The sequence below is a fragment of the Pyrus communis genome, chromosome 14, assembly GCF_963583255.1.
Source record: "Pyrus communis chromosome 14, drPyrComm1.1, whole genome shotgun sequence".
NCBI classification, from domain to species: Eukaryota; Viridiplantae; Streptophyta; class Magnoliopsida; order Rosales; family Rosaceae; genus Pyrus; species Pyrus communis.
Window position 1 is genome coordinate 3,047,898 of NC_084816.1, and position 14,480 is coordinate 3,062,377.

At 37.0% G+C, this 14,480-nt stretch overlaps 2 protein-coding genes across 2 annotated transcripts; both read left to right on the forward strand.

Moving 5' to 3' along the window:
* Nucleotides 1-3,593: 3,593 nt before the first annotated feature.
* Nucleotides 3,594-8,276, forward strand: LOC137715646 (cytochrome P450 714C2-like). Its single transcript, XM_068454990.1, has 6 exons — nt 3,594-3,608; nt 3,860-4,110; nt 4,650-5,004; nt 5,472-5,682; nt 7,719-7,952; nt 8,191-8,276. The coding sequence occupies exons 1-6, from the start codon at nt 3,594-3,596 to the stop codon at nt 8,274-8,276; spliced, it is 1,152 nt and encodes a 383-aa protein (XP_068311091.1).
* Nucleotides 8,277-8,640: 364 nt separating this feature from the next.
* On the forward strand, nt 8,641-11,625 carry LOC137715680 (cytochrome P450 714C2-like). Its single transcript, XM_068455013.1, has 5 exons — nt 8,641-9,129; nt 9,476-9,702; nt 9,864-10,114; nt 10,317-10,671; nt 10,970-11,625. The coding sequence occupies exons 1-5, from the start codon at nt 8,844-8,846 to the stop codon at nt 11,393-11,395; spliced, it is 1,545 nt and encodes a 514-aa protein (XP_068311114.1). The 5' UTR covers nt 8,641-8,843; the 3' UTR covers nt 11,396-11,625.
* Nucleotides 11,626-14,480: the final 2,855 nt, after the last annotated feature.

Sequence of the window (14,480 nt, forward strand, 5' to 3'; positions counted from 1 at the left end):
AAATCATAAATGTTAAGGATACTCCATCAGAAGTGAGGCTCTTTATAGACTCTCTAATGTCTCATATTTTTAGCACAATGTTTTATTATATTTGTATAAGAATTAACTTTAAACCGTAAGGTGTCAGAGAGTACTTGCAAAGTCTCACTTTGAGAAAGCCCTTAAAATTATACCTTTTTCATATGAAGAAGCAGGTGAGGTAATTTTGATTTGAATTTTACAATTCTGTCCCTTTATAATTAAATTGTATTCTTTAAATTTAAAGAAAAGAGAGATATTTTTTGGTATTTTAAAAGTTTCACCTTTTTTTTAAGGTAAAATTGATTTCATTAAAGAGTAATGTTATTCATACCATGTTTTTGTATCACATTTTCATACCACCTTGGTAGCATTTGATATGAACAACCACATCATTTGAATTAATCATATTTTTAAATTTAGTTTATTATTTAATAAACTAATAATTAAGAAAAACTAGTTAATTAAATGATGATTGTAGTATACGATGAGTCATTCTTCTTCATTTCCTTGAGTTTTGCAAATTTTTCAAATGATATGATTGTCCATATCAGAAATCACCTAAGATGACATAAAAATATGATATGAATAACAATACTCTTTAAATGAATAACGTCAAACATTTCAAAATTGCCTGCGGTAGGCTTTGAGGTCTTGGAAATTGGCAGTTTCCTGGGTTGACACCTGCGTGGTTGTCTCCTAGCTGAGGTCTGTCTCCTAGCTGACTTTGATCATCTTTGGCGAGCTAGGTTGACACCTGTGTGGTGTTGTGACATCTGCAACAACGTGTAGCGAGGTTTAAATGAATAACGTCAAACATTTCAAAATTGCCTGCGGTAGGCTTTGAGGTCTTGGAAATTGGCAGTTTCCTGGGTTGACACCTGCGTGGTTGTCTCCTAGCTGAGGTCTGTCTCCTAGCTGACTTTGATCATCTTTGGCGAGCTAGGTTGACACCTGTGTGGTGTTGTGACATCTGCAACAACGTGTAGCGAGGTTCAAAGCATGAAGTCAAAGACAAAGACGTAAAAGAAAGAAATAAGGTCCCATCATTTGTGTGAACCATTGGGTATACATTTTCAACAAGTGAAGATGCCTGACACTTTGATTAAAATCTAGGGAATCTTAATAGAACGATACTGTTGTTATTTATTTTTAATTTTAAGAATAATTTTATCTTAAAAAATTACTTATGATACTATTTATTTACATTTCTATTTTGTTATTTTGATTAAAACTAAATTTTTTTGAAGATTTTTCGTTAGATTTCCTTAAAATATATGTTCTGTATTATACGATCCGAACGGAATTGAAGATTTGGCATGTGCCATTTGCTTCATGCACCAACACATCTTGATTCTATTTTTTTTTAGAAAGGTAGTAAAAATATGGTGTCTATAAATAAATGCATGTATTTTAATAGAAATAAATTTACAACACCATATATATATATATATATGAATTTTAATTCCCAAGTTTGAACATACATACTCGACATATGCTGGCCCATATTTTGAAGAGGCTTCTGATACTGTTTTGGATCTTGGGAATTCTGTTCATGCAAATATAGATTCAACCAATTAATTAAATAATTAAAAACACAAGAATTTTTTAAGAATTAAACCCAAAAATCGTTGAATATGATTTAAATAATTTACATACCAATTTTAGCCAACTCTTCAAGGAACTTGTGGACTGCAGCTGAGTACTTTTTCAACCCTGACTCTTTGCGGTCCTTAACCAAAATCTGTTAAAAGAAAGTTGGTCAACCCGAACTCAACCCAAGTAAATCCGAACCTGATTAAACCCGAATCCAAATAAACCCAATTAAAATCCAACCCAAACCCGATCCCAAATTAAAAAGGTTGAGTTAGAATTAGATTGACTTTTCAACCCGTTCAACCTGTTTGAATTGCACCCCCAACCAAGAATATGTAAACTTTTTGCTTTGGGAAAGAGTCCTTGTTGGGTCAAAGGCTTTGACATGTCACATGCATACAGTTAATTACTTTCTTTACAGGACCTAATCCGTCCGAGTTGCACCTAACTAAGAACTTGTAAACTTTTCGCCTTGGGAAAGAGTCATTGTTGGGTCAAAGGCTTTGACATGTCACATGCATACAATTAATTGCTTTCTTTATTGGGAAATGATGTTTTCACATCCATTTTCTACACCTGTCTATTTATGTCTCATTCTATATTAAATTAATTAAAATAATACTAAGAAGAATAAATTTTAAAAACTAAGGGGGCGTCTGTTGCGCCGGACTATCTCGGACTGGATTAGCTTCAAGGACTAAGTTAGACTGGCTTAGACTAGACTAAACTGGACTAACTTAGTGAAGCGTTTGGTGCAGTATTGGACTAAGAAGCTGGATAATAACAAATTCTAATATTATATTATTTAATATATAAATTATTAATATTTTATTATGATCTTATCTTTTTCTTCATCTTTTCCTACCATTTCCGTCCCACTATTTTCCTCTTCTCTCATCATCCCACCCTCTCCCTCTTTTTTTCCTCTTAGACCTCTCAATTCATGTATCTTTCTCATTCCTGGTCAAACTCCTTATTGATTCCAGTCTCTATTTCTCTGTCCTCCCTCCCTCTCTAGCTATGCGTTGTTCGAATGGAACCTCACGGCTCCAATTTTCCCGACGAGTTGTAGGTTTCCCGATATGTTTTCCGGCCAACCCTTGTTAAACTGGATGAAGTTAGCACCGCCAAAAAATTCATCACCATCCCTAGACCGAGATCTTAGCTTTGAATGCTCGAATCTGTCATGGATTTGAAGAAGCCCAAACATGCCGAGACTTCCAGGCCATTTTCTGACCACATTCGACCACATTTTGGCCTCGATTCAGGTAAAATCGTAATCTTGTCACTCCCAGCTTCAATTTGGTATATTTTATATGAAAGTTGGTTGTGAAATGGATCTGAAAGAGAGTCGGAAAGTTAATGATTGATCTAGGTGACCGTAGATGACGAGGAGTCTGTCGGGAGTGGTCATTGAGCATGACGAGGACAAGAAAGAGAGGATAGTCTTAGCTAGTCTCATGGTTATTGGGGGGTCTCGCTAAGACCTCTTAGTGAAGGGTTTTGTCCATGCTAGTCCACTTTAGTCTCATTAATGTTAGTCCCAGCATGGAACAAACACAGTATTGGACTAATAGCTAGTCCAGTCCAGTCCAGTCCAACTTAGCGAGGGCAAACAAACGCCCCCTAATAGATATGAATTTTGATGATTTGTTTATAACTTAAGCGTTGATGGACATGCTCATTTCTATTAGTGACGTATCATTTAGTTTTCAAATTTTATCTCAAATTTTGTCTTCTTAACATTACTTAATTAATTATTCTCAGGTGAAGTATTTGCGTTTGCACTTGGCAACACACAAATATTGTGTGTGAACCAACCGGATGTAGTGCGAGAGATAACAACATGCACGTCCTTAGACTTGGGGAAGCCAACATATCAATTTAAAGAGCGAGGTCCTCTGCTAGGTCAAGGTATTTTAACCTCAAATTGTGCCTCATGGGCTCACCAACGCAAACTGATTGCTCCTGAACTCTACATGGACAAAGTCAAGGTATTTCTAAGGGAGTTTTAACGAAAAGCCCACAGTACTGTTCACTTTAACGAAAAACCACATTTTTACACTAAAAAGTCAATCCTAGTACTAGTCACTTTATCCTTTATTTTGTCCTTATCATTAAAACTCAAAGTTTTCAAGATTTTTTCATTAGTTTTCTTTATATAATATTCATGGCAAACTAATAGCACCATGCACAGATAATCGTTGCCTTGTTTTGATTCTGATTGTGTTAACTGATCGTGCAGGGAATGATTAACCTAATCACAGAGTCTACAACTACTCTGGTAAATTCTTGGAACAGTAAGATTGAAACTGCCGAAGGGGGAATTGCTGAGATAAAAATTGATAGCTACATGAGAAGCTTCTCTGGTGATGTTATCTCTAGAGCTTGTTTTGGAAGCAACTATTCCAAAGGAGAGGAGATATTTCATAAACTAAGAAATCTCCAGGAGGCTATGTCCAAGAAACTCTTTTTTACCGGAGTTCCTGGGATGAGGTACTTGGGCTAAGGCTTTCTTATTTACATAATTATATTTAGAGCAAATTGAAGTGTTATTAGTCTCGGAAAGTAGGGTTTTTTCCTTGAACAAACATATAGTGTTTGCATAATTATACCTGAGTTTCAATTTTTCTTATAATATAACGTTCAATTCGTTAGTCCTAAATTTTAAAGAAAGTACAATGGGCTGTTTGCTATAGTTTTTCACAAGAGAAGGGTAGACAATGTCTTTTTCAAACCCTAATTACAGTGTTATGGGAATTGATAAGGTTTATTAAAGACTCAGTTCCACTTCTTATGAAAGCAGAAGTTGTTGCTCTGAAGCCATTGTTTTTTAAATAACCTAAACAATTTTTCGGTGAAAAAATAAAAATACAAAACGAGGCCTTCGATAGTCCTAGGTGTACTCACCCTAAGCATTGTGTTAACGTGCTAACGCAGACCCCTTAAGCATTGCTATACGTGTAACATTATATTGATCTTAAATTAGTAAATTTAGATCCTCATAATCTTAAACGATTGCTATATTTTTGAAGACATCTTCCCACAAAGAGCAACAGGGAAGCTTGGGCATTGGAAAAGGAGGCCAGCACTTTAATACTTCAAGTGGTGAAGGAAAGGAAGGCAGCAGGATATGAGAAAGACCTGTTGCAAATGATCCTTGAGGGTGCTATAAACAGTGACCTCAGCCAAGAGGCTACAGACCGATTCATTGTTGATAACTGCAAAAACATATACTTGGCCGGCTATGAAACCACGGCGGTCTCCGCCACGTGGTGCCTCATGTTGTTGGCTTCAAACCCAAAATGGCAAGAACGTGTGAGAACAGAGGTCCTTCAAGTTTGCCAAGGCTGCATTCCGGATAATGATATGATTCGTAAGATGAAACAGGTATATATGGTGTTTCACATGATTAAAATATATATGTGTATATGTATGCATGATTGTATATCATATAAGCACTTAAGGAAAAATAAGAAATAACCACAAAGAAAACACGTAGTTGTTGCTGAGGTAGCTAATACTAAAGGTGTGCTATTACAAATCAAATTACACTTTTGTACTTTTGTCACTTTTTTGTATCAATTATCATATGTTTTGTAACTAGTGCCCTTTTTGTTGTAATTAGTTTTGAAGAGTAATTAACAATTATTAGTTAACTATCTACACTCAATATGTGACATATTATGGAATTTCTGTTAGTCGTTAGTCTGTGAATTATGATTGTATTAACTTGATTAACTTTTTAACCTGTACATCTCACAATGATGATTAATTTTAATTACATGTGTAGTCAATATATATGCACTACCTAGTGTTGCCATGCAAATTAGATTAACACATTTAAACCTGTGCAGCTAACTATGGTGATTCATGAATCACTGCGCCTATATCCTCCGGTTACCGTCGTGTCAAGGGAGGCCTTTAAGGACATGAAATTTGGGGACATTAACATCCCAAAGGGTGTCAATGTTTGGACCACAGTGGCAACCCTACACACTGATCCAGAAATATGGGGCCCAGACGCCTACGTGTTCAACCCAGATAGGTTTGCAAATGGGATTACGGGTGCTTGCAAGCTTCCACACTTGTACATGCCATTTGGGGTGACCCCGAGTGTGTCTTGGACAGAACTTGGCCATGGTTGAACTCAAGATTCTGATAGCTCTCTTAGTTTCCAACTTCTCCTTCTCGCTCTCTCCCAAGTACAGACATGGACCTGCTCTTAGATTGGTTATAGAGCCTGAGCATGGAGTCGATCTCCTAGTGAGAAAGCTGTGAACTTAAAAAGATAATGAGCAACTTATTATTTCTTTTTGGGTTTTAGTTTGCTCACTTGTTTAAGCCTAAAAAGTATTTTCAACTAAAACACATATGAGCTTTTTCACTACAACATTTAGCATCTTATTTAACAAATTTCTCATACTATTATTGTTCACACACATCTGGAAACAAATTAATACGGAGAGTAACCAAAATTTGAAACTTGAGTGAGTTGGATTTTAAGCTAACTTTTTGCTTATGTCAACGGAAAGTGTTGCGGAAATTTTGGCACAATATAAGTTGTTTTCACACCTTTGCGAAGTTACCAACCTAATCAGATTTAAAATTTTCAAGAAAACTTGACGGTACAAGTGAATTTTATTAATAAACAAAAACATATACGACTAGGGGGATGTAGTCAGCCTTACCCCTCAAAATACATACCTATACATAAACAACCACCAAAAGAATAAAAAAAAAAAGATAACCAACTCGCATACCAAACAACAAAATATCAATACAACAAACTGAAGAGGAGAAGGTTGAAGTAGCTGTGAACTGAAGGAGGCGCTGACTGGTTACACCCCAGCAAATATGACTATTGAGTTTTGCTAATGTTGTTTAAAAAAAATAAAAAAAAGAGATCAACAAGTGGTTTCGCTACGACAATCAATCTTTTTGGGAACGAAAATACTTACAGAGACATTTCAGCCTCTTCTTAATTATTGAACCCAGAAAATGCCGTGTAAAATATGGATTTGAAATTCGTCTCAACCACTGTGCCACTATTGGTCAACCTTGTATATATTTTTATAAATTTCCCAATTCAGTTGTTTACTTGTAATTTATTTTGGGTTATGTTATCCATACACTCATTTTTACTTCTTACACACGCATTATTTTCTGTCATTTGATTTCCTTCAATTCATTTTCGACGACCGAAAATTGAAAAGGATATATGAAAGGTAAAAATGAGCCCTTTATTTTCTGTTCGTCCCAAAAAAAAAAGGGAAAAAGGTAGTGTCTCATTTAGTTGGGGTCTCTTCCTCTTTTGGATAACGATCGAGGACGATCGAGGTAGACCTCTCTTCTTTCAATTGTACAAGGCCTGAAGGCCACAAGCTCCAGCTGATTCTATTACTTGGTTCTCAATTCTACACGTATCTTTAGCTCCTTGCTTTCGACTAGAGAAGTTTTTTGGTGTAATCATCACATTGTCGCCTAGTATTATGTTAATTACACATGACCGTAACACTAGATGATGCCGTGATTGTCGCTCAAAAGTTTTCTCCTCCTACCAAGTTCAATCCACTCTTTCCACTCTGCCGCTTTTTCTGGTACTATTTTGTAACCAAATAGAACATAATTTAGCGTCTAGATACATAAGTTTCTCCTTGTAAAAGAGTTGTTGCCAGGCTTTGTGAAGAAAAGAAAACCGACGAACATGGATAAGAGGCCTCAAGGCAGAAAAATGGCGCACAACAAACGTGTGAGGTTTTTATTTTATGAAATTTGCTATTAAAAATTTATCGACTATGCATGTATTATAGTTTGGGAGTGCGAGTGCTCCTTTTTGTTCAAAAAGTAACAAGTTGAGTTGTGAAAATAGTCTATTTGCAATATAAATATGTGGTTGCGTACAATAAGATGTTTCTTTTTTATTCCTTGCAAAACGAAGAGGCTTGTTGTATGTATGGCAGTCTTATTCAAATATTAACATTTGTATTAATATTAATATAAATCACCAAGACAAGATATTGTTTTGATTACTGACTAGTCGGTATTCAATTTCACTGACCACCAATAAAAATTTGACATCTGTTCATGTTAAATGATTTCAGACTATTACAATCTTCGTAACCAAACACCTCTTATTCCCCCTAAGCTTCTGCAATGGAGATTCGGAGAAATTCGTGGCCAAACACCTCCGTCGACCTACTACTGTTCCGTCGACCGCATCCACCCATCCTCCTCCTTCATCTCTCTTCCGTCGAATCCGCCCCAAATCGACCACCTTTTTCCCGACGCAACCATGGCGGCAAGGAGAGTAAGCAGCGCCAAGTCGCGACCAGCGAGTGAGCAGATGCATAAGTGCTGCCATGGCGAATGAGAAGGTTAGGTGTGATTGGGCAGGGTTCAGTTCGATGGAGGAGAGAGATTGATTGAGAAATTCGAGTTGGATTTGATGTACATGAGATCTACGGCATGGGCTGAGGAGGACAAAGGAACAGAGGAGAGACTGGTTGTTTGGTTACAAGAGCAATCTTAGAGATGGTTGTTTGGTTGTTTGATTAGACCACATGGTAATTTCAGTATATTGGGTTCTCACCGGTGAGGAGGCAAGTATTATCCCCAAGACAAATGCTTGGTGTAGAAGCGGCCGCATTTGCCAGCTTTAGTTGAGAAGAGGGAGAGTAAATCACCTCTAAGCAAAAGAGCCGTCTAAAAGAAGAGTGTTTGAAAAAATACAATACTTGGCTGCTGAAAGTTCGGTAATCGTTGAAATTCAATAACATTTCATGTTCATTTTGTAATTACAATTTTAATTACTTGGGCACGTATTTAAAATGTGATTAGATATCAGTTGGGGCTGCTGAAAGTTCAGTAGTCACTGAAATTCAATAACATTTGAATACGTGTTCATTTTTAATTACTTGACCACGTATTTGAAATGTGATTGGATATCAATAGGGCTGACGACTGAACTTTCAACAGTCAAGTAGCGTCGTATTTTCAACCATATGCTTTCAGGCTTTCAGCAGCCAAGCCATTTGCTTTCTCTATATATGAGAGAGAGTGCAGAAATGTAAAATGGTGTGGAGCTGAAAGCAACAACCAAATCATCAGACAAATAAAAGCAAGTCTGACTTTCAAAGTTAATATTTTTTATATTCTTCTCTTCCTTGTTAAAATTCCAACAAATCTGCTACGGTTTCCCAGCCGCACGAACAAGTCTAATTGCATCAATGCAGCTCCTCCAATTTGATGCAAAAGTGTTACTGTCCCTTTTGTTGCTAGGGTTTATAGGATTGTTGGCACGTCTCTACAACGGGCTTGTGGCGAAGCCAAAGAGGCTTCGATCCTTGCTAACCAAGCAAGGAATCAATGGACCTCCACCTACTATTCTCCTGGGAAATATTTTGGAAATAAAGAAGGCTCGAGGCTCCAGCAATTCCACCAGTGAACGCCCGACCCCTCACAACTGTGCTGCTCTTCTCTTTCCATTTATTGAGAAGTGGAGGAAGCTATATGGTAACTATATACATATAATTATACATTTAGTATTATGCTTGTGTCATGATCCTCCTCAACACATATGAGGACAACTTCCACGTTGAGGGAAGTCGAGGTTCAATAATAAGCAATATTAGGGGTAGCCTAACCCCTTATAAGCCTTTGCAAGATTTTTCCTTTCTATTATGTGAGACTTTTAGGTCGCCTACAAAAGTAATTTGAGACGTACTTGAGGAAGCTATGTGGTATATGCATATATAATTATATATTCAGATTTTATGGACATTAGGATGCAAAATTAAGTTGCTTTCTTCTCAATGATGAAATTTATGTCTGCTAAAGGGTAGTGGAAAATTTTCTACAGGTGAAGCATTTGTGTTTGCACTTGGAAACACACAGATATTATGTGTGCACCAACCTGATGCAGTGAGGGACATTACAACATGCACATCCTTGGACTTGGGGAAACCAACGTATCAATTTAAAGAGCGCGGTCCTTTGCTTGGTCAAGGTATTTTAACCTCAAACGGCTCCTCGTGGGTGCATCAGCGCAAAATCATTGCTCCTGAACTATACATGGAGAAAGTTAAGGTGTATTCTCTTAAGCAGTCATTATTTAACCATCAAGGGTGTAGTAATATTTCTAGTGGCGGTCCTTTGGTATCATATTTGAAATCAAAACATGGTCGAAAGACAAAATCTCTAGGCCACCTTCTTTGTTTTGATTGTAATTATATATGGTCACCCTGCAGGGAATGATTAATTTAATTACGGAGTCTACAATTACTCTGATAAATTCGTGGAACAGTAGAATCGAGACAGCTGAAGGAGGAATTGCTGAGATAAAAATTGACAGCTACATGGGAAGCTTCTCTGGCGATGCTATCTCAAGAGCTTGTTTTGGAAGCAACTATTCCAAAGGGGAGGAGATATTTCAGAAACTAAGGCAACTCCAGGAGGCTATGGGCAGGAAAGCTTTTCTGGCCGGAATTCCTGGAATGAGGTACTTACCATTGGGAAAACGTACCTACAACTGGGATGCCGTTGTGGTGGCATCCCGAACCAATCATGTGCTACCATACGTTTTAACATTCCCACATAACAATAGTTGATTGGCTTTACTGTCATGGCATCCTCGTTGTGGAGATGTTACATGCACTATTATTCTAAAAATCAATACTTGTTCACCCGTAATCTTGTTGCAGGCACCTTCCCACGAAGAGCAATAGGGAAGTTTGGGCCTTAGAAAAGGAGGCTAGCTCTTTGATACTTCAGGTAGTGAAGGAAAGACGGGCAGCAGAATATGAGAAAGACTTGTTGCAAATTGTTCTTGAGGGTGCTAAAAACAGTAACCTTAGCCAAGAGGCAACAGACCGCTTCATCGTTGATAACTGCAAGAACATATACTTGGCCGGGTATGAAACCACGGCAGTTTCAGCCACATGGTGCCTCATGCTGTTGGCTTCGAACCAAGAATGGCAAGAACGTGTGAGAGCAGAGGCCCTTCAAGTTTGCCAGGGCCACATTCCAGATGCTGAAATGGTTCGCAACATGAAACAGGTATATGATCTTAATAAAGATGTGTGGGAGGTGAAAAAGGGTGTGTGAATAGCACTACCCATGTTTTATTATTAAGACATAGTACTATATAACTCCCTGATTAAGATATACGTTTTAAATGATCAGCGTCTAGAATTTTCCATGTTCGAAAACTACATGTTTTGAGATAATCTCAAGTCGATTATTAAAGTCTTGCATAGTAGTATACAACGCCCAGTCTTTAATCTCATTTACATTCAAATTTTTGGGTTGCACGTATCAGTTACCATAAACTTGACTGTTTGAATGATGTGTGCAGCTAACAATGGTGATTCATGAATCATTGCGCCTATATCCCCCAGTTAGTGTGGTGTCAAGGGAGGCTTTCAAGGACATGAAGTTCGGGGACATTCAGGTTCCAAAGGGTATCAATGTTTGGATAATGGTGATAACATTGCACACTGATCCGGAATTATGGGGACCAGATTCGTATGCGTTCAATCCCAACAGGTTTGCGAATGGGATCACAGGCGCTTGCAAGCTTCCACACTTGTACATGCCATTCGGAGTTGGTCCTCGAGTGTGTCTCGGACAGAACTTTGCCATGGTTGAACTCAAGGTTCTGATAGCTCTCATTGTATCCAACTTCTCCTTCTCACTTTCTCCCAAGTACCGCCATGCGCCTACTCTTAGATTGGTCGTAGAGCCAGAACATGGTGTTGATCTCTTGGTGAAGAAGTTATGAAAAATTTTGCTGGAAAATAAGAGGGGTTAGTTGGGTTCCCTTCCCTCTAGAGTTTAGTTTGTTCACTTGTAAGCTTTTTATTTCTTTGGTTCCAATTCAGCTTGTTTATTTGTACTGTTTGTAACTAAAAAATGGCGACCTTAAGCCAACAAGGCTCTCTGCTTTGCAAGGGCCATAGTTGTATCGCTTGTAACTATATACTGAAATTTCATAATAACACATTCGCTTTTCTTCTATCTCCCGTCAATTTAAAATAGCTATGTTTGTCCTCTATGTTAACATGTTCGGTTTTCATAATATCAGAGATAACCCACCTGCAACATGTCAAAGTTGCCAAATCCAGTCTGAACTTAATATTCTTGCAGCATGAGCGAAAGCCTATACAGGTGGGGTTGAAAATGTCGGTGCCGGGAGGAACTCTCTTTGGTCTCTCCCAAAAACTATCATGCCCAAATGATCTTGATGCTTGATTATAAGTAGTTGTCATGGAAATAGCGGGGGAAGTTTGGAAAAATAATCAAAATTTGGTTGATGTATAGAATTATAATCACCCTTTTAAGTTGTTGATAATTATAATATAAAAATTGATATGAAAGTACTAATATGTCCTTAATTACTAAAGTCCCCCTCTTTTGGTCAACGGTTTAAGAACTAGCAAAGAATTATAATCACCCTTTTAAGTTGTTGATAATTATAATAAAAAAATTAATAAAAGTACTAATATATCCTTAATTACTAAAGTCCCCCTCTTTTGGTCAACGGTTTAAGAACTAGCAATGCTAGCTTCGGTTTTTCCACAATCCTCGCATCGCCAAATTCCATTGTGTTTCTCTTCCAGCATACTTGCCACACAATTCATGTACCATTTGACCAATATCACTAAGGCATGAATACTTGTCCTTATCTTTTAATTTCTTCTCCTGAGATAAGATTCTGGTCTTGCGTCTTCCAATACAACTTGCCGAACCATGCCTTTCATATCCTACCCAAAAAAAAAAAAAAAAAAAAAAAAAAAGAAAATCTAATGAAACTAGGGTAAAACTTTGAGTTTTAATAAAAAAGATAAAAATGTAAAAACCAATGAAAAAGCTTAAAAACGTATTTTTCGAGTAATCAAAAGGATAAAAATGTGTCGTAAGTAAATAGTACCAAAAATGACTTTTTAAAGTAAAAATGTATTTTTCGTTAAAAGTGAACAGTATCGGAAGTGTTTTGTTAAACTCTCTAAAAAAAATTGCCAGATCCATACCTTTTACATTCTTGATCCATAAAAAGAACAAATTAATTAACCTGCAATTCATACAATACTAGTTAATAACATTTCCTTTCATGACAACAAAGATTATAACTAAAGCGGTGAAGTAGGTCTTTCACGGTAATTTGACTAAGTGTGATATCAATGTATAGAAATCAGTCGGTCTAAGTTTGATATTTGTAACAATATTGCTACAGTAGTCAGTTCAATAACTGTTGAGAGTCATAATATTTTTACGAAATTAGTTTACAAGTATCACATTTGTAGAGCAAAAAATAATCAAGAAAAATATGAAAACGACATTGGATTCTAGGATATAAAAAAAATAAAATTATCCTCGAAGCACACCGAAACTTTTACGTCCCCTCTCCCCACAACAAACCTTGGTTCAAACCCCGCACCTGTCAAAGTCCACACCACAAACCTAGGTTCAAACCCGGAACCTGTCAAAGTGGCCAGGCACTACCCGGCACTACCAGGCACTATGCTGCAATGCATGAACCTGTCAAAGTGGCCACACCTGTCAAAGTGGTCAGGCACTGTGCTGCAATGCATGAACATGTCAAAGTGGCGCACTGTGCTGCAATGCACAGTTGGAGCATTTCACATGCCGGAGGGATTAGTCCTTAGGCCTAGGAAGCCTTTGGATACTCATGACTAAGTAAAAAAAAAAAAAAAAACCATCCAGTTAAAGCGAAAAATGAGAAAAAGTAAAAACTGAAAACGGATCTCTTCTACTGTACCTGGGTTAGGCGAGCCTTTGAGCTCTGCCTGATTATAGCATGGTGAAATCAGGAGTTTGGATAGAGTGGGGTGCTGTGTTTTGATGTCATTTGAAATGAATAAGCTTTTGAATTTTCTTTTAACTTTTGCGGGCTGCAGCTTCTCTTGGGGTTTGGATGAAGAAAAAAATGTTTAGAAGACTTTTCATTATTTTTGCTGACGAAAAATATATCACAATCATGAGTTTAAGAGGAAATTGTGACAATGGTTCTTTAATTTTAGCTTAATTAGAGTAATGATCATGATCATTTTCTTCAATTCCATTAGAATTTCCATTAAAATGAGTCACGTGCCTTGCACATGAGGCTGAATCGATGAACAAATATGAAAAATCCAAATGAGAAAAATTGTAGTAATGGTCCGTCAACTTTAACTCAACTAGAGAAATGGTCTATCAACTTTAACTCAATTAAAGCAATGATCCCTTAATTTTAATCCAATTGTACTAATAGTCCTTCCAACATAACTCATTTTAATAGAATTCTGACATAGTTAACGAAAATGCTCATACATGCACGTTTTGATGAGTTAAGATACCAATGATCATAAATTTTTAGTTAAGGAATCATTATTTCAATTAAATTAAAGTTGTGAAATCATTATTATAATTTTCTTTGAGTTTAACATACGTCATTTGAAGGGAATAAGCTTTTGAATTTTCTTTTAACTTTTGCGGGCTGCAGCCTTTCTTGGTTTGGATCGATGAAGACGGAAGGTTTTGAAGACTTTACATGTATTTGCTGGCAAATCTGTCATTTGAAAGTTATAAGCTTTTGAATTTTCTTCAACTTTTGCTGGCTGCAGTCTCTCTTGGTTTGGCTGAAGAAGGAAGGTTTCGAAGACGTCTTATTTTTGCTGACAAAAGGAGCAATGGACCACATTTAATTGTCCGGTTCAACACCATTTTGCACGACACCCTCTCTGCCGTTTTGTTGACATTGGCCCTCCTGCATTTTATATTTTCCGGTTTTTTTCTTAGACCTACTTCATTCCTTGACGTAAAACTCAAATTTTAAGTTCTAAATTTACCTCAACTTGCTTCAACCA

Excerpts from the sequence above, each read along its gene's own strand:
- LOC137715646 (XM_068454990.1), top strand. Across the intron at positions 4,111-4,649 it reads ACCGGAGTTCCTGGGATGAG|ACATCTTCCCACAAAGAGCA; the intron begins GTACTTGGGCTA and ends ATATTTTTGAAG. Across the intron at positions 5,005-5,471 it reads TGATTCGTAAGATGAAACAG|CTAACTATGGTGATTCATGA; the intron begins GTATATATGGTG and ends AAACCTGTGCAG.
- LOC137715680 (XM_068455013.1), top strand. The coding sequence starts at position 8,844 with ATGCAGCTCCTCCAATTTGATGCAAAAGTGTTACTGTCCCTTTTGTTG. Across the intron at positions 10,115-10,316 it reads GCCGGAATTCCTGGAATGAG|GCACCTTCCCACGAAGAGCA; the intron begins GTACTTACCATT and ends ATCTTGTTGCAG. Across the intron at positions 10,672-10,969 it reads TGGTTCGCAACATGAAACAG|CTAACAATGGTGATTCATGA; the intron begins GTATATGATCTT and ends TGATGTGTGCAG.